Source organism: Abramis brama (genome assembly GCF_963993115.1).
Source record: "Abramis brama genome assembly, chromosome: 13".
Taxonomy (NCBI): domain Eukaryota; kingdom Metazoa; phylum Chordata; class Actinopteri; order Cypriniformes; family Leuciscidae; genus Abramis; species Abramis brama.
The window spans coordinates 8,387,601-8,412,195 of NC_139975.1; the positions used below are offsets into that span (position 1 = coordinate 8,387,601).

Below are 24,595 nucleotides of genomic sequence, written 5' to 3' on the forward strand. Positions count from 1 at the left end.
GTTGCGTCATCAATCTACGCCTTTGTTATTGTAAATAGGTTAGCGACCCCTAGTGGCGAAAAATGCCATACTGTACGTTTAAAGCTTGGCAATTCTGTGAATGTATGTTATAGACATTTGATAAAACACTACAGAAGTGTCCTGCCTTAAAGTTTGTGTTTATCACTTATTACAAAAAAGGACTTTGACTAAATATTTGGGGTTTCAAAGTATACGACATCACATACTAAAATAAAAATTTCCCAGAGATTATTCTGAAAAACACAGTAAATCAAACTTAGTAGCCATCTAACTACAAATCTTCAACTAAATGAATCTTCACAGCAATAAAATCAGGCATTTAGAGTAACAAGCAGCAGACACCATAAATTATACTCTCCCTCCAAATCAACACAGCTGTGTATAAAAATCACCAGTGCAATCTGATTGGTGCAGAAGCAAAGACGTGTGCTTGAAGATGAATCTCAAGTAAACTGGTTTTTAGACAGGTTTGTAACCTTAACGGGATGTCAAAATGATCCACGTTCACATGGATCCACGAAAACTCAACCGTCAACCATGGCATTCTTTTCTGTTGAGCAAGGAATCATGGGAGATTTATGTCATCTTCCACACAAAGGCTAAAAAAGTGGCTTTAATCTAGTAAAACTTTTACTCTAGTAGTTTTGTTATATATAGGCCACCAATATAATACACCAATCCAATAATATACTTTCTGGCTGATAGCCAAAATGATAGACAGTTATGCAATTTAATAATCGTTTTTCAAATCAATAATATTGCACTTATTTTTTAGTATTTGGCAAAACTTAATGCTGGTTTTTTATTTAAATATTTTATTTTATTTTATCAGAACAAGGTACATGGAAAGTATTCAAATTGCACTATTTTTAAACAGCTTTCATACTAACGTTCATTTGTATTTGATTTACAGTAGAAAATATGGCTTCTTTAAACTATTTTTAAATAATAAATAACTTTCAAAACATGCATAAGGAAGTGTATACTAAATAAGTTTCCCTGAAATTATTAAAATTCTTTTGATTTTAGAGTGAAATATTAGCCACATATGTTCTCAACAGGTCACCAGAAGGCCACACTGAGGTTGTTAAAAACATGGACCATTAATCTTGTCTTGCTGGTTTCTGTTCACCGAAGGGACCTTAGAGTCTCTGATCTGTTTGTCTACCAGGAAACAGGTTTCTCTCTCAGGGCGACGACTGACTTTGTACAAACAGTGTTCTAATTCCCTCTCTGTCCTCAAGAATCCCCCAGATATAATTTGTCTTGGACAGTTAGAGCAGTTGGGGATTTCATGTGGAATTGTGCATTGCACACCTGTGATCATCATTTAGCTAGAACAACCTAGAATTAAACATCCTAATGGCAAGGGATGGCTTTTAACTTCAGATTCACTGTTAGAGTAGTTCAAATAGACTTTGCTATGTGCAAAAAACCTATGTATAGTGCCTAGTGTTGCATCATGCAAGCAGAAGCAGAAGCCCATGGCTATGCTTTGCCTAATAAATCCAACTGAACATTAACTACAGTGCCAGCTTATGACATGCTCATTGGCATTGGCTCAAGTTCACATCCACCCCACCCTGAGAAAAGCAAAGCATGACCTATTGTTTGAGGACTTCCTGATGACGAGTCTTTTCTTTGGCAGTTAAAAATAATAGGCATCAATACACAGCAATCTGATGTGTCATCTGATTCAGAGAGGAAAATTATGAAAATGTTTATTTTAAAGATATATTTATCCATCCATTCCTCACTTTTATGTTACTAACAAGATGAATAAAACATTAGATCTGAGGCCAGATCACAAAGGTGGTTAGGCAAGAGTTAACTTTTGTGTGCATGGAAAGTTACAACTGCCGATCGGCTCTCTTCTACTGAAAAGGCAATGTTGACTTCCACTTTTTATTTCACTTCACACTCCAGTAGTCACAAGCAGAGTTAAATCAAACAGCATTTAATTATTTCATTTCCATAATTCCCAAATTAAGTTAATTGTTCACTGCATTACACTTAAGTAAGAGGAACATATATAGGCATACAAAATGGAAAACATAAAAGTTGTGTTGGAAAAACAGAAAAAGAAAAAAAAAGTCAAACAATAAATTTAAAAAAGAAAAAGAAAACTTAAAGTTAATTATGTGCTGGCCCTTAAACAAAGACCATTGTCTAAACAGATTCAAACCTCACTTTAACTGACCAAAGCGGGGGAAAAAAGCCAAAGATTTTTGTGCCAAAGCATTTGGTTTGAGAGACAGCATTAGCCGCTAATCCCTCCCGCTTGCAAGTGCTGTGCCGAGTGGAGAGGTAGTTTCCTTTCCTGGTGCAAAGGAGTTTTTATAAGGCATGGGAGAGTTTTTAAGCTGGAAAGAAAAACTAGGTCTTTCGGGGTGCTCGGCATGGAGGAAAATCATTTGGCTGTGCAACTTAAAACATTCTGTACATTTTGTATGGGCTGTTAGTCGCCATCTTGAAAAGCACTTGAGCAAACAGCTGACATACATTCATTTGCTCCGTCTGCATTTCATCCCCTGACAGAGTTGAAAGGCATTTTTGGTTTCCACAATGACAGGTTTTAAAACAAAACACCGTTTTCTTTGTTTTAAAGAAGAATTTAAGAGCAGACCAGCACATATAAGAGAGAAAGAGAGAAAAAAAAATACAAGTATCAACAGGTCAGTTCAGCAAAGTTCTCAATGGCTTCATGTTTTCATTACAGTAGAGAGCTTGAATATTCTTGTGCCCTTAATAACCAGCATAGATCTGAGAAAATCACAATGCAATAAAAAGGACTAAAAACAACGAAACAAAACTGAAAGGTTGACCTGAAAGTGCTGCATTTGATTTGATAGAATTGCAACCAAAAATCCAAATACAGCAAAGATAATGCACCAAACAGAAGGGAGGAATCTAATCTCTTTTAAGATGCAAGGCTGCCACTTTGGTGCTCCAGCAAACATGATAATGGTCCAACAATTCGGGCCAATACATTCAGACATCTCATCTCTAACAAAGAGAGAAGTCATTTTAAAGGCTCTGTAAAATACAAAGAAAGATGCAATTCGTAATAAAAGTAAACAAAATATGTGACAGCCCAAAAATGCCGGTTTGCTGGTATACGATTATAAAATATCCACAGCCCTTGATTGGTTATCCCAGATTTTTTTGCATTGCTTAGCTTGCTGACTATCCTTTAAATATTATACTTTCGAACACGCAAACTAAATAATCCCATACACAGCAACTCACATTCGTCGTCCTACCACGAGGACATTTTCAATTCAGATCAATTTAATATGCTGCTTCCATCAAATGGCTCAAAATATAGTCTTTTTCCTCAGCAGAAGTATCTGAGACAGAACAAGGATGGCCCGTCATGAAACCCTTGTGCGTCTCCTTTAGCAGCCGAACAGTTCCGATACACTGGGCAAAAGGAGTCCGGCCCCCTGTGTTCACCATCGCATGTGCAAAGATGGCAAAACAAAAATTTACTTACACGTCTTTTTAAACATATAATCCACTTTGAAAATTGTCCAGTTGATTTGATATAATCAAGGCACATTTGGTTTTGACAATCAGTTTTGAGTTGGCCTCTACGCCGGAGTTATGGTTTTCCCACATCCACTGTGATTTTGGTGAATAGCTGGTCTTTCTCAATCTGAACAACTGTGTATGTCAGTGAATTGATCCCGTCTCTAGCCATAGTTTCCCTTGTGTGAGCTATTCGGTCAAACCTGTAACAGGAAATGACATGATTAACATTCCACAGTGCAGGAGGGCATTAAGTAGTTGTTTAAGTGGCCTCTATTTGCACAGTCTTGTTAACCATTTAACAAAGCAGTCACTCAACTGACGATGTATTATTGCAATGCATTTCAAAGCGCTTAAGGTTTTACAGAACGTTGTCAGAAAGCTGTAATATGTTTAGGTACCTCTGTGGATTGGGGTCGTTTTGTTTGTCTCGCTCATGACGGATCATTCTACATCTCCCAATGAGTGCATCGGGCCTTGATATAGTCATCCCTTTGGAGGTAACCCTGTGAAAACATGCAGTGCTTTTCAATTAATCTGATTAAACACTCTTGAATGCACGTGTAGAGAATAAACATCCATAATTATCTAGTTCATGTTATAACAGTTCAGAGACATTAGCCGCTATTCCACTGTCGGGCCAAACCGTTCTCGTTGCTTAAAGCATAGTTCACCCAAAAGTTTTTCCAAACCTGTATGAATTTCTTTCTTCTGTTATACACAAAAGAAGATATTTTAAAGAATGTCAGAAACCAAACAGGTAATGAAACCCATTGACTTCCATAGTATTATATATAAATTTTTTCATATTATGGAAGGCAAAGAGGTCCATCAACTGTTTGGTTTCTGGCATCCTTCAAAATATCTTCACTGTATGGACAAAAACACAAGCATTTTTTTGGTTTGGGTGAACTATCACTAACCATGGCAAACAGTTTCAAAGATACTGAGATTTATTTACTCATTCAGGTAAATATGAGCTGAATTTGCTTCCTCAACAAACCACACAACTTATGTCTGTAGCACAAATAGTGGGGAAAAAAAAAACATTAAGTACCATATTTGAATATTTGTTTAAAGTTTATTTTTTAAGGTGAGAGATTAGTTCAGACTGGAATTTAAAAGCTGTTTCCTGCTCTGCATGTATTTTTCTGAACATTTCCTGAACATTCAAGGCTGTAGCTGAGCAGCTGACAAATGCAGTGTAACTCTCCACTATCCTTTGAATAACAGCGTTGAGACACATAAGATAGCTGTGGGAAAGTATTCTTGTGACGTGCAAATAAGACATTAAACAACATTTTGACTTCCGTCTGCACCCTGATAAGCCTGATTTTATCTGCCTCTTCCTGAACTATTACAACCAGGAACAGAACCACATTTCAGTTACACTAGTATTCAAATGTTTGGCGTCGGTAGTAAGATTCTTTTTTTTTTGGTAACACTTTATTTTACTTTTATTTACTTGTTACATATCGTCACCTTCCTAAAATAATTGCCTAAGTAATTTTTTGACAAAAATGATTTTTTTTCATCTTGTGTGGCCTTCACAAGTCATCAAATCGCCCACATCCTCAGTTGAACAGATCATGCATTTCTACCCCTGTAGTATAATGGCCTATGTCAAGAGTGTGACTTAGGCTGTTTTATTTTGCCTAAGGCAAAAGACTTTATTTATTTAAAAATACAGTAAAAACAGCAATATTTTGACATTTCTATTTTAGCTTTCCATTTTAATATATTTTAAAATGTAATTTATTCTTGTGATGACAAAGCTGAATTTTCAGCATCATTACTCCAGTCTTAAGCGTCACATGATCCTCAAGAAATATTTCTTAATATTTCATTAATGTTCAGAACTGCTTAGTGTTCTGCTTAATATTTTTTTGTGGAAACCATAATATATATTTTCCAGGATTCTTTAATCAATAAAAAGTTCAAAAGAGCACCATTTATTTGGGAAAAATTTTTTTTTGCAACAATGCAAAAAAGTCTTTACGGTCACTTTAAATCAATTTAATGCATCACTGCTGAAAAAAAGTATTAATTTCTATAAAAACAAAACAAAAAAACAAACCCCAAACGTTTGAATTGTAGTATGTGCTCTGTATCACATGCTTGAGCTTTAGATTGTGCAATGCCATGCTTACAGCACAGCGACAGGAAGTGTGAGGCTCAGAATGGAACATTCAGCTGAACGCATGCTTCCGTTTTTTGCTGGATCAGAGGTTTCCTTAGTTAAATCGCACTAGAAGGCAGACATGAGCTCGGCTCTAGGACAAAAACATTAAAGTGTGTTTTTTAATAGAAAGGGGCGTTCACACTAAACTTCATACTCTATTCACTTTCATCCATACGCATTTGAACGTGGGTGTACGCCAACACAAAGACGTTTCACATTTTACATTTTTAAATGTCATTATTTTCTCTCCCTCCAAACTTGTTTGCTCTTTTTTTTTTTTTTTTTTTTTTTTTTTGATGAACAATGATGTTTGATGTTGCTTACATCCAAACAAGTGAAAAGATTGCTTACATTTTGGTCTGTTCATCGCGTAAAACTATCGTATGACTTCCAAACACAAGTCAAATTAACTACTTTTATGGGGCTTTTACAGTGCTTGTATGTTGTTGTATGGTATAAATTCAGAGTGAAAATTCCAAGTATGGGACACCATACTTGGCTACACATCACATCACTTAAATCTGTGAAGATTCTCTAAAAACTGTTTTTTTGTGTGTGTTCCAATCAGCAAATGGGTTTGGAACAGGATGAGGGGTGAGTAAAAAAAGACAGAACTGTCATAATTGGGTGAAATATTCCTTTAGAAGGGTTCTCGAACCTGTTAAATATGTCGTCGTCCTCCCCTCCCCAGCCCCAGTAGTTGTTTGGGAAGCCGTTGATCTTCAGAAACTGTTCTTTGCTCAGTGATGACACGCCACCAAAGTACTGCGTGTATGGCAACCTGTTGGAAACGGAGAGAGAGAGAGAGATAGAAACCATGAGGAACAGTTGCGTGTTATGTGGCAGGTGTTAGGTCAGGTGCAGAAGAAGTGCAACACGCAGCTTGGTGTTTCTCTGCAGGGAAATGACAGTGCAGTAATGAGAACTGGCAGGGGGCCGAACTTGAGCCCGAAAGCAACTGCTGCCTCTGTGTTTTGCTGTAAGCCAGTTGCTCTTGTAAATTATCAGGAGGTGTCACTCCTGATAACCCACACTCGGGATGGTCGACATAGTGATGATAACCATAGCAATAGTTTTGCGTCAAGAAACATGAATTGCAGTTTACACGGATGGTGTGAGATACTTCTGACCAAACTAAAGGCACCAGAGATGTATTATCATTATATCCGAATAGAGCTCTGGAAATTACACTTTTGAAATTCCCTGATATTTCAAGAAATAAAATGTAATTATTCATCAATTTATTAATATTATATTATCAAAAAAATAATAATTCATGAGTAGTTGACATTACATTTTCGATTTAAGCAGTATCTTGTGTTACATACATAATACAACAGAATGTATCTAATATTTTAACTTTTAAAAATGGATTTGTTACACAGCATGACCATTTCAAATGAACTAGGCTAAAATAGTAAATAATTACTTATATATATATATATATATATATATATATATATATATATATATACACACACACACACATACACACATACATATATATATATATATATATATATATATATATATATATATATGTATGTGTGTATGTGTGTGTGTGTGTATATGTATATATATATATATATATATATATATATATATATATATATATATATGTGTGTGTATATATATATATATATATATATATATATATATATATATATATATATATATACACACATACATACATATATACATACATATATACATACATATATATATATATATTCTACTATAATACATTATATTTTAATCAGGATTTATTTTGTATTATTTTATAGATTGCACTCAAAAAGAGACATTTCTAGTCAAATAAATACTTTAAATCTGAGCATAAGTAAAATAATTATATTGACTACTGAAATGTTGACTTTAAGGACTGAATGTATAATCTTAACATTGAAATAAAATCAACTTTCAAGTAACAACAGCTAATCTACAGATGAATCCGTTTTGGTGTTGCCGTTAACCTAGAAACAAAATTTTTTGAGTCTGACTTGTCTCTGAATTTGAATGAAACTGTTATCCTATAATTACAGTAATTTCGACGTGACATGGACACAGCAGTAGATCACCCCATCCCTTCGACCACACACACCCACACTGCTTTCCAAAAATATTAGCAAACCTTACTGTCACCACAAGACAACCACTTGAAGCTTCAACTGTGATTTGAAACTAATAACACCAGAATGGATTCATGTACAGCTTTGCTGCTAATACCTATTGTAAATCACTATATCAAGTCACATATTCTTTTGCAAAATACTGAAGAGCGAGGGAAGTGCATCAGCAAACACTGGCTATGATAAAATGGAATATCAAACTATGTGCAATATAAGCAGCTTTGAATGGATTCTCCACTTTTTTTGGAAATAGGCTCATTTTACAACTCCCCCAGAGTTAAACAGTTTTACCGTTTTCGAATCCATTCAGCCGAACTCCGGGTCTGGCGGTACCACTTTTAGCATAGCTTAGCATAGATCATTGAATCGGACAGGACCATTAGCATCTCTCTCAAAAAAAATGACCAAAGAGTTTCGATATTTTTCCTATTTAAAACTTGACTCTTCTGTAGTTACATCGTGTACTAAGACCGACGGAAAATGAAAAGTTGCATGAAAATAGTCCCCAGCTCGGTAACTTCCAACGTGACCGGGACTAAGTTTGTCCAGAGCCCGTCTACGGAGAGCCTTGGCACTCCCTATTAGCCCCATTGTATTGATCTTGGTTGCAGTTCCATTAGAATTCCACTGGAGGTGATCCCTTTAAAGGAATTTTCAAATAAGAAAATTCTGTCATTACTTTATTAATTTTGTGACTTTCAAACCTGCATGAAAAAAGAATAATAAAAGTAGCCTGCATGGTTTGCGTATCTATCTGATTTTATCTATGCATAATCTATTTGTTAGATTTCGATCTAAAGTCGTAATTCACTGGAATAAAACAACAACAACTGATGTGCCCTAGCTATTAGCTATTGACTTGGAATACAGCACTAGAGATGCATGATAAATCGCCCACCATATCGGTATCGGCCAATTTATGTTCATTTTTAATGTTATCGTTATTGCCCCGACAAGAAAATTTGCCCGATATATTACAGCCGATAAATAATGGATTATTTCAGCTGAGACAATTCAGACATGCTCTGTTCGCCGTGAAGGTTTTGAATAGCTTGAATCCCTTCAAAAAGGAAAATACAGTTAAGTGCAACATGTGCTGTCTGTCATAGGCTACATAAAATTATAATGAGAACACTGTGTGCTTGGGACATGGATTTAATGGTGAGACTTGTTTTTGTAATAAGGCTCTCAAAAATGATATAAAAATTTGGATTGAGATTTATCGGCCAATTTATCGGTTATCGGCTTTCAAATATAAAGAATTATCGGTATAGGTATCGGCCACAATTTTCATATCGGTGCATCCCTATACAGCGCAAGCCAGTTTATGAAACTTTGTTTTTGCATTGTTTTGTTTTTTTGAACTGACATTCACTGTCCCCAATTGCATTGAAACAGGTCTAGAAATAAGTGTAAATGATTGTGTAAAACTGTAAAAGAGTAAATGATGACAGAACTTAATTTTTGGTCAACTATCCCTTTAGAAACTGCAAAATTACAAGTGCATTTAAATACATTCAAAGTTAAACAAGACAATTATGGAGGAAAGTATGCAAAAACATACTTGTTTTGGCCAAATGTTGATACAATATCATAAATGGCCTTCATTATGATTTGGTTGCTGTTTTGCATACAAGACTGGTTCTACATAAAGGTGTCTCTGTTTGAAATAAATGAGTAAACACTATCCTACACCAGGTCCTGGCCCGCTCTTGTCTGACGTTCTTCCGCACGATAACTCTTGAAAATTACAAATTACATCCAGATGCTTTTGAAGTTCTGTGTGAGAAGAAAGCTGCCCTGCTTCTGCGGAACACTTTAAAGACTTTATAAAGGACTGCCGGCCTCTGTTACAAAAGAGCAACCCAATTGTTTCAGCGTGTGGAAGTTTAAAACCTAACCTTTATCATATATTTCCTCATTACAGACAAAAGGACACACGTGAACGCACACACCCCTTCACATACATCATACTCATATTACTCAAAGCTTGTGCTGGAGGTCACTGGTACAAGCTGCTCCAATGAGCTAGTTTCACTTTAGACAGAGAGTTGATCTCCCAATGGGCTCTAATCTGAATCATGTGAATTTTCCCAAACAAACGCTGCTACTTTATCATTTATCTGACAGTTTTATCTAAAGTGACTCGTTTATTACAGGTCAAATCCTGCTGGAATAAATGGGGGTTAAAGGATATTCTGGATTAAATATGACCAGGTTAAATCAACAGCATCTGTTGCCTGCTGTGGATTACCAACGAAAATAAAGTTGACTAGTCCCTCAGTAAATATTAATAAAATAAAAAAAAACATTTACAGTAATTTAACCCAGAATATTATTTTAAGGTCACAGTGGTGATAGACCAAAATTACAATACAAAATATAAAAATATATGATAATATAAAATATATTGTTTTGGCTACTGAACATCTATGTTTAAGACTACAGATATCTTGGACTTACAAAAAGTACTGTGGTGGTAACATGGTACATACAGATGTTATTTAATATATTCCATGATAGTGAATGATTACTATATTCATATACAATGGTATTTAGAAGATCTTATATCAGTTGAGTTGTTTCATATCACTGTGACTGTCTATCCACAACTGATCAAATGTTTGGGATTTAACATTTGGGATCAAATGTTTTAGTAAAGATAAATATTAATATTGTGAAATAGTATTACTATTAAAAATAATTGTTTTCTATTCGAATTTATTTTAAAATGTAATTTATTTCTATGATCAAAGCTAAAGCCAGTCTTCAGTGTCACATGATCCTTCAAAAATCATTCTAATATGCTGATTTGCTGCTCAAAAAACACTTCTCATTATTATCAATGATGAAAACAGTTTTCTGCTATTTTTGTGAAAACTGTGATATAGATTTTTTTCCAGAATCCTTTAATGAATAGAACGTTCAAAAGAACAGCATTTATTTGAAATACAGTTCATAAAATGTAAAACATATCTTTTGTCACATTATAGATGTCTTTACCGTCACTTTAATCACTGTCAATTTAATGTAAATAATAATATAAATCAGCCTTAAGTGCGCTTTCAGACCTGTAGATCGTTTGCTTTGTTCCAAAACAGGGACTTAATTTGTTAGGATTTTCTTCTTGGTTTGGTTCATTTTCACAAGGCAACATTTCAAAGAATACCAAATTTTTTTATGCAAGTCACATGCGAGTAAAACTGTCCTCTTATTGGTCAGAGTTTCCTCTACGTCATCCATCAAGATGGATTGACAAGTTCGCTTCGTGATTCATCTTAAGAAGGCAATAATCACGATAAGCGCCAGTAATACAAAGGTCCAGTCATCATTCAAGATAGCACAAGCTAGATCAGGGAGAGACAATCCCGCTCACGACCTTTAATTCATTTAAAGTCTTTGGGATGTGCTGCAGGAGACTTTACAGAGTGCTTAACTCTTGCATTATACAATATCTTGACCAAGAATTAATACACACTCTCGCTGATCAATGTTTAAATGTGAATAAAAGCCTAATTTATATCTGTTCATCATATAAAGTGATCGAGTCTCTTCAGAAAATTTGGACTAAAGTGCTCAGTTTTACGAACTTCTTTCTCATTTTGACCAGTTTGGGACATGTCCTGCTCTGCATTTACACATTACTCCATGTTTCTTTGTCACGCTAACCATTTAAATACTGTCCCAGTCCCTGGCTGCCATGCAAATATGTACACCACAGCCGACATGATACTGCAATGTAATTCAAAGAATACCTTAGTATTATGCCCTAAAACCATGTTACTTTTAAATTAGCACGTGCATTTGTAATCCAAATAAATATAAATACATACTGACACATTCTGGGGGCTGAAAATACACCATAAAGCCATGACATAAGACCAGTGTTGGGAGTAATGCGTTACAAAAGTAATGTATTACAGTAACTTATTACTTTTTGTTGTAACGCAGTAGTGTAAGGCATTACTAATCAATTTTCAGTAATATTTTACTCGGTACATGTTCAGTAACGCATGCGTTACAACACACTTTTAGCCCAAAATTTAATTGTTAAAAAAAAATAAAAAAAAAATACAGCCAGACCGCGAGCCATTAACGAATGAAAAATGCAAGTTATTACCTGTTCGTGGTCAGTCAATAGCCGTGCGTGTGGTGTCCAAGTTTGTAAATAATGACTAAATGACAGCTTCTGATATATTTGTAAGGCGATTTATTTCATTCATCTCCCTCTTGCTGGTGTACCTTTGTATTGTGTGACATACTCCAGTAAAAGCGTGTTTAGGGCAGGTTTTACAGGAGTGCCGCGATCATGATTTCGGTCTCTGTGCTCGCGCTGGCCAGTGGAAAAGCGGTTAACGGGAGAATATGGTAGAAGAAGACTGTACATTCGCGGGATGGACGTATGCGCATTGCTCTGTTTGCTCTTCTGTGTTTTCTTTCTAACCAGAGAGCAGTCCGTTTTCTTTCGTTTTGAATTGTTCTGTTTAAAAGTAGACATGTCTGACTGTGAGTGAGGCAAGTAGACGCTGAGTTTCGGTTCATTTATGAGACGCCCGCGCCTCCGTGTCCTGGTTATCTCTTGTCTACTTATATTTACTTCTTACTTATTAAATCCAGGCAATTGGTAGATGAATCATTGATTAAAATTAAGATACAATTAATACAAAACGAAATTCTCTTTAAAGAAAGGCTTTGTGCTGTTTGAGGTCTCTGTGAAAGCTTAAGCAGTCTGTAGTGCCGCTTTCAGAGCGGTCGCGTCCGTTACGGAGAACTGACACGACCGTAACATCGTTTTTTCCTCATAAATGCGAACACGAAAAATAAAATAAAATAAAATAAAATGAATATATTATGTTCTGTGGAGAGCCAACCCTTCTTCATACTGTGGGTAGTATTAGGCCTACTTTTGGTTTGCTTAGTGTAATTCACAGAATTACTAAAAAATATTTTGCTATAACCTACCTAAAAGTTAAAGATTTTTTGTGTCACGCCATTTCCCTCATATTAAATATAAAATGCATGTGTGTATATTTTTCTAATGTCTGGACTCCTTTATTAAGGGAGTAGCCTATGGATGTATAAACAGACGTTTCAATATATTGGTATTAAATGCATTTTCTGAGAATTTATATTTCAAGTTTTTACTGCAAATGTCACGTCCATAACGCTGGAATTGCCCAATTTTAAATAATTTATTCTCAACTAGTTTTGTGGTGTAGGTCTACGTATTTTATAATGTTAATTTCAAATAATATTAAAAGTAATTTAAAGATGTGGTAGCTTTGGATCTGGACGTGTGGGGTGTGTCGTGATTCTGCCTTCTCACACCGCACACCGACACAGGTTCATGAATCTGAGTGTCGCGGTTTCATATCACATATCTTTACAGCCCTAGTCATTTTAGAATGTTAAGTTCTACTTCTGTAGTTATTTTGGTTAAAGTAACTCAAAAGTAATACAGGAGTAATGTAACGCATTACAATTCTGAAACAGTAATATTGTAAGGTAAAGAATTACTTTTTAATAACAGTAACAAGTAATGTATAATGTATTACAGTTTGGAAGTACCTTGCACAACACTGCATAAGACAACAGTCAACAAAAGCCAGAAATACCTGAAGCCAAACTTGTCCATAGACACAGACAGATGCCTGGGTTGATTATAGCACTTGTAGAAGTTGCGGTCGTCCATTGGAATGAGGTCAACGTCGCTGAAGACAAAACAATCATAGTCATACTCCTTCAGAGCCTCCGCATATCCAATGTTGAGGAGCTTGGCGCGATTGAACGTCTCCTCGCCCGCCTGATGATACAAGGATACAAAGAGAGCATGAGGCCAAGCTGCAAAATTCATATTTAAAGTACGGATGCACCGATACCAACTCGGGCCCGATACTGATCTCATGTACTCGTACTCGTAAAAATGCTCCGATACCAACAACCGATACCAGGCAGCGTGTAAACAGTGTTTGTGTCCAGACAAGGAAACACTGACAACAGAGGGTAGGCCTATGATGGGGATAAAAAAAAAGAAGGCTGTCTATGAAGTAAATGTATCTTATTAGTGGAATATTAAACGAAATATAGAAACGCCTATATAGCTGTGGTGCACGAGCTGATAAGAGAAAAACGCGCAGTGGATTGAAATGGATGAAAAATACTGTAAAATACTGTAAATGATTGAGCGCGCATCGGCACCGCACAGACGCGCGAGCTGGTCGAGCGCATCCCTTTTTCACAGTCAGAGGAAAGTTTGTAGCGTTTGTTCAGCGAATTCGCGAATACTGAATTGAATTGTCTTTCACGTCTCGAGCTTGTACGGACGAATTCACACAAGTTTATGTAAAAACGCCCGTCTTGGCGAGTATCCCAGTAAACAAAGTCGGTTATATCTCAAGTGAACGTAGACAGTATTTTCAAATGGTGCGTTCGGTCTTAAAGGGGCAGCAGTTTAAGAAACCTGCTGCTGTGTTTTAATGTTAATCAAACAATGGACAAATAAATTACTCACTGAATAATAATATGCAATATTATATAGAATATGCAATGTTTTTTCACATTTGATTACTTTCAAATTTCTGTACCTGTTAGATCTACCCGAAAAACACTGTTTATTTCATTTGTAGCCTTTCTTTGTTCTATTGTATTTATTTGTGCTATATATGTGTAATTTGATTATTTGTTCTTATTTTATTACTGACTGCTTACTTGTCTTCAATAATGTTTTAAATTCACATTAATTAGGCTGGTAGTTTTTGTAGTATCAAAATTGGAATAAAGAATTGATATTTCACTGGTGTCTAAACATTTGTACCACTGATCCAATCCTCAGCACTGAGCCCTTCTGGAGCTGCTCTAAATACGTGATGTGCTATTAAATGAAAGATAAAATATGACAGAGCAATAGAAAGAACAGTGAAAGTAACAGAAGCTCATACAATGCATTTTAGCAGGCTTAATTGAGCATGAAAATAACTGAAGGAAATATATATTTGATGAACAAATTATGCAAACTAATATGATTTATATTCTTTTGGTTTATCTTCTAAACATTTAAAAATTAGAAATGCAGTGAAAATACAGGTATCGGTTTTCGGTATCGACGAGTACCAAAAATGGGAGTATCGGACTCGAAAAAGTGGTATTGGTGCATCCCTAATTTAATGCAAATGAAATCACAGTGGTGGAAGAAACGTCATACAATGTTTATAAAGCACTCTTTGCTGGAGTAGGTGTGTCTGTTTAAACTGACAAAATAAGTTTAAATATTTACTTATTTGCTTGCTGTACGGAAGGTATCAGTTTAACCTTTCGCAATATGGTTCAGGTGGCAGGAGACATAAATGATAGTACTGGCAAACACAAGCTTTTCAAGAGTGTATTTCCTTCAAGTGAACTTTCCAGTAGTGCAATGTCGTTGTTTTTTTTGTTATTTGACATGTACTTGTCTGATTAAGCCGATATTGAATGCAAATCATTTCTGGGAAAATTATTTACAGTATACTTATGCAGGTTTTGAAAGTTATTCATTATTTAAAAGTAGTAGTAAAAAAAAAAAAAAAAATCTATCTTTTCTACAGTAAATTAAATGCATGCTGTTTAAAAATAAAGTGCAACATTAATGATTTAAAATTCCATTATTAAACAACATAACATAAGTACTGTAAAACTTTTCATGTAAATTTACAGTAAAATAGTAGCAGCTGGGTTGCCAGCCACTTACTGTATTCTTTACAGGACTACAACTGTAAGCATTTAAAGTATAGTACTGTTGTTACCAAATACAGTATCCTGCTGTAATATTATGTATTTTACAGTATTACACTGTCTACAGCAGGGGTGCCCAACCCTGCTCCTGCCGATCGACTGTCCTGCACAGTTCATCTCCAACCTTAATCAAACACACCTGCTAGTTATTGTTAGTTATTGGTTGCTAACAATAACTGTTAGTTAGTTATTGTTATAACTAACTTATAAAGTTATACTTATTACAGTTATACTGTATATACAATTTATACTTATTGTTATAAATAACTAACACACCTGTTAGTTATTGGTTGCTTCAGGTGTGTTTGATTAGGGTTGGAGATAAACTGTACAGGACAGTCGATCGGCAGGAGCAGGGTTGGGCACCCCTGGTCTACAGCAATTCATTGCATTTATACAGTGGAATACTGTAATTCCTGGTTTTCAAACTGTACTTATATTACATTTGTCATTCAATAAATAAAAACGTCATACTTTTGTTATGTTATTTGTTATGGCAAAGGAAATGGAAAACAGAATTTTTAAAACTTTTATTTATTTAAAGAAAAAAGCAGAAAATTGCCCAAAACATAAGCTGAAATGTCAATATTTAAAAACATTTAAAGTGCAGTTAGTTATCAATGAACAATACTGCTCTTTTTTGCACAATGTTGCCAGTCTTGGAAGTCAGTATCCCATTCTTGGTTCTTGACCTATGTTCAGGGTTGATGTCAAAGTGCCTAAAAGGCAGAAAAGCAAAGAAAAAATAAATAAAATAAAAAACAGATATACATACATATATAAATATAGACCTGGTGACGTTAATTGTGACATTAAGCACACCACTTACGTTAACACTGGATCTGCATCAGATGATTCAGCCTGAAATGACAAAAAACAATTGCCAACAGTTACTAACCGTTTCCAAGGCATGTTGTAAGAATAATGCATGTTAATTTTTGCCGTGAAAGATCAATGTTATTCCGTGAAAGCGTTGAGAACAGAGTAAACTGTATGCCCAGGACTAAACAAAAGTGCAAATAAAAGCGTTAAAAAAAAAAATACGTTCCAAGGTCAAACCAATCATGAAAAAGTAGACACGAGACCGACTTACCATATACACAGACGAACAATCGTTTATCCTTCTTCTCACGCTCCACTTTCCACTTATCCTCCAACTTTCCACAGGCACAAATGTTTTGATTATTTTGGCGCAAAATTAGTGATGAGAAGTCGACTCCAAAAAAAGTTGATTCCTCGACTCTTAATAGCCCTAGTGTCGGAGTCAGGGCCGGTTCTAGACATTTAGGCCCTAGGCAAAATTTATGTTGGAGGCCCCTAGTGCCACACCCCTCCTAATAAACAGCAGCACTTCAAACAAACATTCCTATGCTTTTTGTTTATACAACATGTTATTAAAATTTAGAATAGTAGACATAAAACACTTGTCGCATTGGGAGAAAAGTTAAAATGTATTTTCTTGTCCTAGAAACTTGAAATGAAAAAATAAAATAAAGAAAATCAATCCCATAAATCAATGCCTCTTCAATATGATACCGTATTACGAATGAAACCGGCTGAAAACAGAAAACTGCTGTATATTTACAGATATTTAGTAAAAGATACAGTATGATACTGTTTTAAGAAAATACATTATAATACTTTTAGAAGCTACCAGTAAATTTACAGTAAAGTTTTACAGTAATATTGGTATATTATATTGCTATATAACAAAATAAAATGATTAGTTCTACTGGGTAAAACGTTTTATTAGATTAAAACTACTTTTTTAGCCTTAGCATTACATGAATTTCACATAGTTCCTATTCCCATGTAGGCTAATCATAGTTTCAGCCAAAACATCCTACTAGTTATTGTCACCACAATAAAACTAATGTGGTATTTGCCACTGTTGCTATTTAAAAAAAAAATATAAAATAAAATAAACAAAAAGACAAAGATTTTGAAAACTTTTAAGAACTGTGGTTGTAGAAGACCACACATTTTTACAAACTATGGTTACCATGATACATTTTTGTAAAGAACATCCTGAAGAGTCCAAAAAAGGTGACTTTTCGCTGGCTTTGGGGCTTCTACTCATGATTAATGGATGCGATCCCTGTCTAGAGTCCACCTTTTCTTCATCTGAAGGGCATCAAGGCAGCACTTGAGCTCGTGGAATGAAATTTAATGACGGTGGAGCCTCAGGGGTGCGGAGCTATCTGTTAACCTCCTGTGCACCCAACAGAGAGTAGCCATCTTCTCTTTTATAACACACAGGAAACTCAAACGAGCTGCCCTGAACGAACTGAGGTGTGCTTGTTCTAGTGGAGAAGAAGACATCCATGATTGATTTAGAAGATGTGGCCTGTGCATTCAGAGCGAGACTCCGCTTTAAAGAACCAGATTGTCCTATTCTACGGCCATCTTTTCAGTCAACATAATGTAGTGTTCTCATATGTCAACACCCAGATCTGATTGTCTGCTTGTAATGCGTCACTGGAGGATTCATTCACATTTTAGGGATTACCCAAGTAAAAAAAAAAAATAGTAGACTTAAAAAAGAAGGATTAAGACTATTGAGGAACCAGAACACAAAGAACTGAAAGTGAAGAAGAGTTTCATTGTTCATATAGAATAGATGGATAGGAGAGACTGGACAGACAGGACAGGTCAGCAGGGCCTGCTTTACAGCAAAGAAAATAAACACAGGCTAATCAATCAAAAGAAAGATTCCGTACTTAATTACTCGTTCTTTTTCATTCAATAATTTAGTTTTATGTTCGACAGAAAAACTAGCAGCATAATGGTTTGTGAGTCATTTTTGGATGAATATTACTTTTCATCAGTAAATAAACAGATAAAGAAGAAAATAAATAAAAAGCCAAATTTTAAAAAGTCACCAGTCTTCCAAAAGAATGAGATAATGTGATCAAATTACTCTTTCGCAATACAAAACATAGCTATTTTTGGCACAGAACTGGCATCCATGGCAAATGAGGAAATTAAAAGAGTGAAAACAAGGATGAAATGAAAACGACAAAGAGAAAACAGATAATCAAGAAGCCAACGTTACCATTCGTCAGACGCAGCCAGTGAAGCGTAGTGTGTTTGGCCAGAGAAAGAGCAAGCAGACGTCTCACCTTTTCCCGAGTGCAAGGGCCTCTGACGTGCATAAAAGGGTTTTGGTTTGAAGGGGAACAAGGGAAGGAATGTAGTATAGAAGGGTGAAAAAGAAATGCAAGGTGCAGAGAAAAGAAAGGGGTGGCAAACAGAGCAAGAGAATAATTAGAAAGAACAATCACATAACACTTGAGAAAACACTCAGAGAAGACAGCAGACAGGTCCAAGACCTTCTTGGCGAGCACATTAGGATGCTTTTAGTGAAACCCGCATGGAAGACACACATTACTCTTTTCATTTACTTGGAACATTCCCATGGAACATAGCTGGCTGTTTGAAATGGATTCAATGGAGACATCTGTTCTCTGTGAGTCCCAAATAAAGGAGACAAGAACCGAAGCACTCGGTCTCACCTCGTTCCAGTCTGTAATGTCATGGGGCATTTACTGAAATGATGACAAAAGGCAGTTCAACTTTTTTTTTTTAAAGGACGCTCAACCTCAAACAGCAGCGGTCTCTACCACAGTCTGGGGAACTAACTGTGTAATTTACCTTGGTTTAGCATTTATTAGCTGTACTTTCTGAAGAATTCCCGAACTCAAGGACGCAACCAGATATTTAAGATTATGGTGATCAAATGTAAATGATTGAGTCCTTAAAAAAAACACCATCCAATAAATATTCACTAATCTGAATATTGGGAGCTTCTGTTCTTCTCTTTCACATAAAGTTTGGCACTGTGTATTGCAAAAATGGCTTCTGATGTTCCTCATTTGTAAGTTGCTTTGGATAAAAGCCTCTGCTAAAATACTAAATGTAAGTGTACATGGCATGCCTCCCTCAATGTAAGGATATCAAAAGTAGGGCTGCCCCCTAACAGTCGACGAGAAGAGGCTTGGTCGACCAAATTTTTTTTAGTCAGTTTCTAATAAAAAATAAAAATAAAATAATAATACTAATAAAAAAAGAGGAATTGGCAAAGAATTTTGCTGTGGTCAAGACTTGCCTATGCAAAAATGTCAAATGTACAAAATCAACACACACAAGCGCACAGCAGGGCCTTGCTGTTAAAATCGTTTTTACAACATAATACTCTGAGCTACATTTCTCTAACTGGCCAATGAGAGACAAATGAGGACTTTGAGAAAAGAGCTCACTTAGCAAAACACATGCCAAACTTCATGCCCCGGCACGCCTGTGTAACAAAGAGTTTACATTCCAGAATTTACTAAAGGGAGTAGACAATGTCATTTAAAGGAGTGAGTGATGTTAAACAGAGCTTTATGAGGAACTCATCATTAGTGGTAACAAACAGAGCAAAGTGTTGGTGTGTTCAACAGCAGGTCTTATGTTTCAAGATACAGTTTACTTTCAGAGTGACAAGAAGATTTAAAGTCAAGCGGCTGTTGATGTTTGCCTTGCTTTATCGAAGCCATAATTTCCAATCAAATGACATTTACAAACAAAGCTCTTGAATGTTACTTAAAGGCACTTGCATCCGATCAGACATAAAAACCTACACTCTAAAGATTATAAGTATGTTTTAAAAGAAAATACTATTTTAGTTGTTCTACTTCAAAATCTTACATTTATCCGTTTCTTCGTCAGTGTTTGTGAAATGTGCAGGCAATTTCTAAGTGAAAATAGTTTCAAAGGAAATCCTACACCAGTCTTTTATTTAACTTCTGACTCAATGATAACATCAGACTGTACCACAGGCCTTTGAACCCTTGTGTGCTTGCAGATAAAGCATTTGTAGCAGCTAACAGGTCAAAGATTTTATTGCACTGGTTGAAAGACAAACCTGATTGATGACGTAGACGCCGTAGTCCAGTTGCTGACGCTGTAGGATGGGGTGCAGATAATACAGCCAGTACTTCAGGTGCTCGTCGCGGTTCCTGAAAGGGATGATCATTGCCACCTTCTGCTGGGCGATGCAGTCTGTGGGTTTAAACCGCCCGCCGGGCTGCAACACAGGGTTCTCTGACCTAATGAGGTCTAGGGTGACCGGGTCAGAGAACTCAACCCGGAGTGGCCCCACTAGAAGAACCGAGACACAAATTACATGCTTTATTATGGAGACTAAACAAATCTCATTTTCTTAAAGGGAGAGTTCACCAAAAAACAAACAAATTATGTCATCATTTACTCACCCTCAGGTTGTTCCAAACCTGTATGAGTTTCTTCTGTTGAACACAAAAGAAGATATTTTCTTGTTATGTTGGTAACCAGGCAGTTGATGGTAGCCATTGACTTCCATTGTATTTTTTTCCCTACGATGGAAGTCAATGGCTACCGTGAACTGTCTTGTTACCAACATTCTTCAAAATATCTTCTTTTGTGTTCAACAGAAGAAATAATCAACATAGAACAACATGAGGGTGAGTAAATAATGACAGAATTTTCATTTTTGAGTGAACTATCCCTTTAACAACAATATTGGGACTGGATGACTTCAACCATTACAAACCAACCAAGCACTATTGCATCTTAAAGTAAACCATGTCACCTTAGACAACTCATTCTTACTCATTGCACTATGGTGGTATCAGATTACATTATCATACTACTGTTGCTACAAGCAGCAGCAGTGTCAGTGCTGTCTGACAAAAGAGAAAGATAGCCAGCCAGGACAAAATAACAGACACAATTTTTCCATTACGACACAGGGCTTCAGGGAAGCCGATTCATCAGCATCAGTAGATAATGTGAAAACTACCAAGTGACACTTATGCAAGAGATAAAGAGATAAATTGCTGTATTGTCAAAAAAAAATTAAACAAAGAGGGGTAAATGTTAACATCCAGAGACTCGACAGCTGTAAAAACATGCTTTTGTTTTTGGAATCTGGATTGAGGGAAGACAAAGTGACAGGTCACATCATTTATAACAAACACAAGTTACTCAGAAATACTAAAAATACTAAAATGTGTTGATTAATAATAGACAAGCACAATTGTATGTGGATTCTGGTTAAAAGAGAGAGAGAGACATTTTATTTTATTTAAAAACAACCGATCTAAACTAGCCAGTAGCACAGAATGAGAAATCTGTCCAGAACATGCCTTGTGTATTTAAACCTAAATACAATGAAAATTGTACATTGAAAATTAAGCCTGCTTTACACTTGTATTTGTCATGAAAACATGATACAAAAACAAAATAGACAATAGAAGACTGGTTAACACCAGCTATATTAATTCATGCTAACATCAACTAGTATTACATATATTTTTAACTTATCAATAATTAAATGTGCATTCAAATAGTTAGAAATGGCATTAAACTTTCTGTATACTGGAGAAAAGTTTGGAATCATTAAGATTTTTTATGTTTGAAAGAAGACCCTTATGCTTGAGGATTAATTGATGAATAGAAAGTTCAATAGAACAGCGTTTATTTTAATTAGTAATGTTTTGTCACATTATGAATAGACATTTTTGTTCATTTTATAGCATCCTTGTGAATAAAACTCTCTTTGTTTTTTTTTTGTTTTTTTGTTTTTATCTGACATTTTGAATGCTAGTGTATAACTTTCAAATGTAGTGGAATCATGGTTTCCACAAAAATATTAAGCAACAAAAACTGATGAGAAATATTTTTTAAGCAGTAAATCAGCATGTAAGAATGATTTCTGAAGGATCATGTGACACTGAAGACTGGAGTAATGATGCTGAAAATCATTGTCATCAGTTTTTATTGAGGATATATATTCTAAATAAACAATAGCATATAATATATTCCAATATATATATATATATATATATATTTTTTTTTTTTTTTAAATATAGATCTTTGAAACAGCTACTCACCCAAGCGAGGTGGATTGTCAGGGCATGTTTCCAGCTTTCTCTCAGTTTCTGTGATATTCGTAACGGATGGCAGAAGCACATCGTTCGGTCTGATCTCCTCGGTAGTGACTTTCTGTTCGGTCAGTTTCCTGTGGAACTGGGGGGTTTGCTGATTTTGTACGAAGGCTTGCCTTGAATCTGAATTTCTCATATAATATATGAGAGTAACAGAGATGTGAAGGAAACACAGCACAACCACCAGAGAGCAAGTCCTGTGCAAAAGACTGAAATTCACAACTGCATCCGGCATTGTAGAAATCCTGGATATGCTTTTGAATATATATTTTAAAAAGAAAAGGGGAAAAAAAAAGCTATTTACAATCTAACCCAGTCACGTCCTATACATTTCCCACTTCCTGGGATTTTCTGAGGAACATATCATTATATATACTAAGTTACAAGTTAAACCCCCTATCACATACTGTTTTAATTATTAAAAAATAAAATACAACGTAGTATAATACTTATTTATAGAAACGTCTCAACCGATTCCACCCAATCTTAAATAATTCAACAGCTTAGCTCAGTTCTCAGCTACTAACACGCGACCCACTATATTTGGCTTATTTCCTTGAATTAAAACGTCAACGTTATGACAAGTAAAACTACTAACGTTACACATCCGAAACTTGAACTTCAGTCCCGATCATGGTTGACGTTTAAACGTGTATGAACGCAAAAAAAAAGAAAGAAAAAAAGTCCGTTATAAAGTTTATAGGAGTCACTTGACTTGACGGCACCATAGACTGTGGACGGCACGAAGACAGAAGTAAAACTCCAAATAAAGCTAAACGTCAGCCGACGGCATCTTCTTAAAACCCCACAAAATATCCAGATCCCCAATGTTTTACATGATAAATCTCCGTGCCAGAGCAATCCGCGGTAATTATATCGCAAGGGAGATGGCGAAAAGTTTCCGGACAGATTCCAAGTCAGTCCGCGAAGAAACGGGTCGCGTTGAGGTTTTAGATCGGTTGATATGCGCTCAGCTCAGTTTGATCTGTAGAAGCTCTGCTGGCGGATTTGTCGTTGATTATGACTTGTAGATCAGCGAGAGAGCTAGTTGCGTCATCAAATGAAGCCAGCTACAGCGGGAAAAACTTCAGCTTCAAAATAAAAGCATGCCCTGAGAGTTTCAATTTAGAATGTTTTGCTTATCGCATTTCATTCCCAGCATATTTATTTTGCTCCTTGGACAGCCCAGTAAAATGCTTTATTTGTGAAACCAGTAGGAAATACACCACTAGGAGTCGAAATTTGCTTGATTTGCCAATAATGGATAATGGATTAGATATAGAAAATTTGCAATTTTACATAATACAGTACCAAATTTGGTAGCCTAGTTGTATTTGTATCAGCACTTATTTGCATGCTTTTGGGCACTGGCATAATTTTTTCAAAGAGGCAAACTCAACAGTTCTGGTCATGTGACTATTTACACCAGCCATGAAAAAGCTAAAGTAAAATAAAACGTTCACAAACTCTTCAAACTAAAAAAAGCACATAAATCCCAAGTGGGAATAAATTGGTAATAAAACAAATTAATGGTGATGACCAATATGATTGGTCACTCGTGTGTGAGACACTTTCTTTCTTTCTTTCTTTCTTTCTTTCTTTCTTTCTTTCTTTCTTTCTTTCTTTCTTTCTTTCTTTCTTTCTTTCTTTCTTTTCTTTCTTTCTTTCTTTCTTTCTTTCTTTCTTTCTTTCTTTCTTTCTTTCTTTCAGAATGGTAAGCGCTTCTCACGTAGATGTTCAGCGCAGCCTTGTGGTCTAAAAGGAATATAACACCATAAATGTGAAATACAACGGCATGAGCTTTCATACAGTTTTTCCCGATTGCTAAGTAACAAACTATAACGGATTCATTTGTCACAATTTCCAAACTATTCATTTCATTTTATCAAAACATATATGTATAGGCCTATCATATTTCTCAAAACGTTTCACACATTTCACCTGTTTTTACTCATATTCCAATTTTCTTATCATTTCTGCAAAAAATACTACACTGC

The 24,595-nt window shown here is 35.5% G+C and overlaps 1 protein-coding gene across 2 annotated transcripts; it reads right to left on the reverse strand.

Annotated features, from left to right (window-relative positions):
* Positions 1–1,912: 1,912 nt before the first annotated feature.
* Positions 1,913–23,564, reverse strand: b4galt1l (DP-Gal:betaGlcNAc beta 1,4- galactosyltransferase, polypeptide 1, like). 2 transcript variants are annotated; one of them, XM_084132774.1, is made up of 8 exons: positions 22,545–23,564; positions 20,537–20,772; positions 16,460–16,491; positions 16,262–16,349; positions 13,479–13,666; positions 6,393–6,515; positions 3,954–4,058; positions 1,913–3,755 (listed from the first exon to the last, which is right to left on the reverse strand). In XM_084132774.1, the coding sequence occupies exons 1-8, from the start codon at positions 22,831–22,833 to the stop codon at positions 3,626–3,628; spliced, it is 1,191 nt and encodes a 396-aa protein (XP_083988900.1). In that variant the 5' UTR covers positions 22,834–23,564; the 3' UTR covers positions 1,913–3,625. The 2 variants fall into 2 exon arrangements, with proteins under 2 accessions (XP_083988900.1, XP_083988901.1); XM_084132775.1 differs by lacking the exons at positions 16,262–16,349; positions 16,460–16,491.
* Between the last annotated feature and the right edge of the window lie 1,031 nt (positions 23,565–24,595).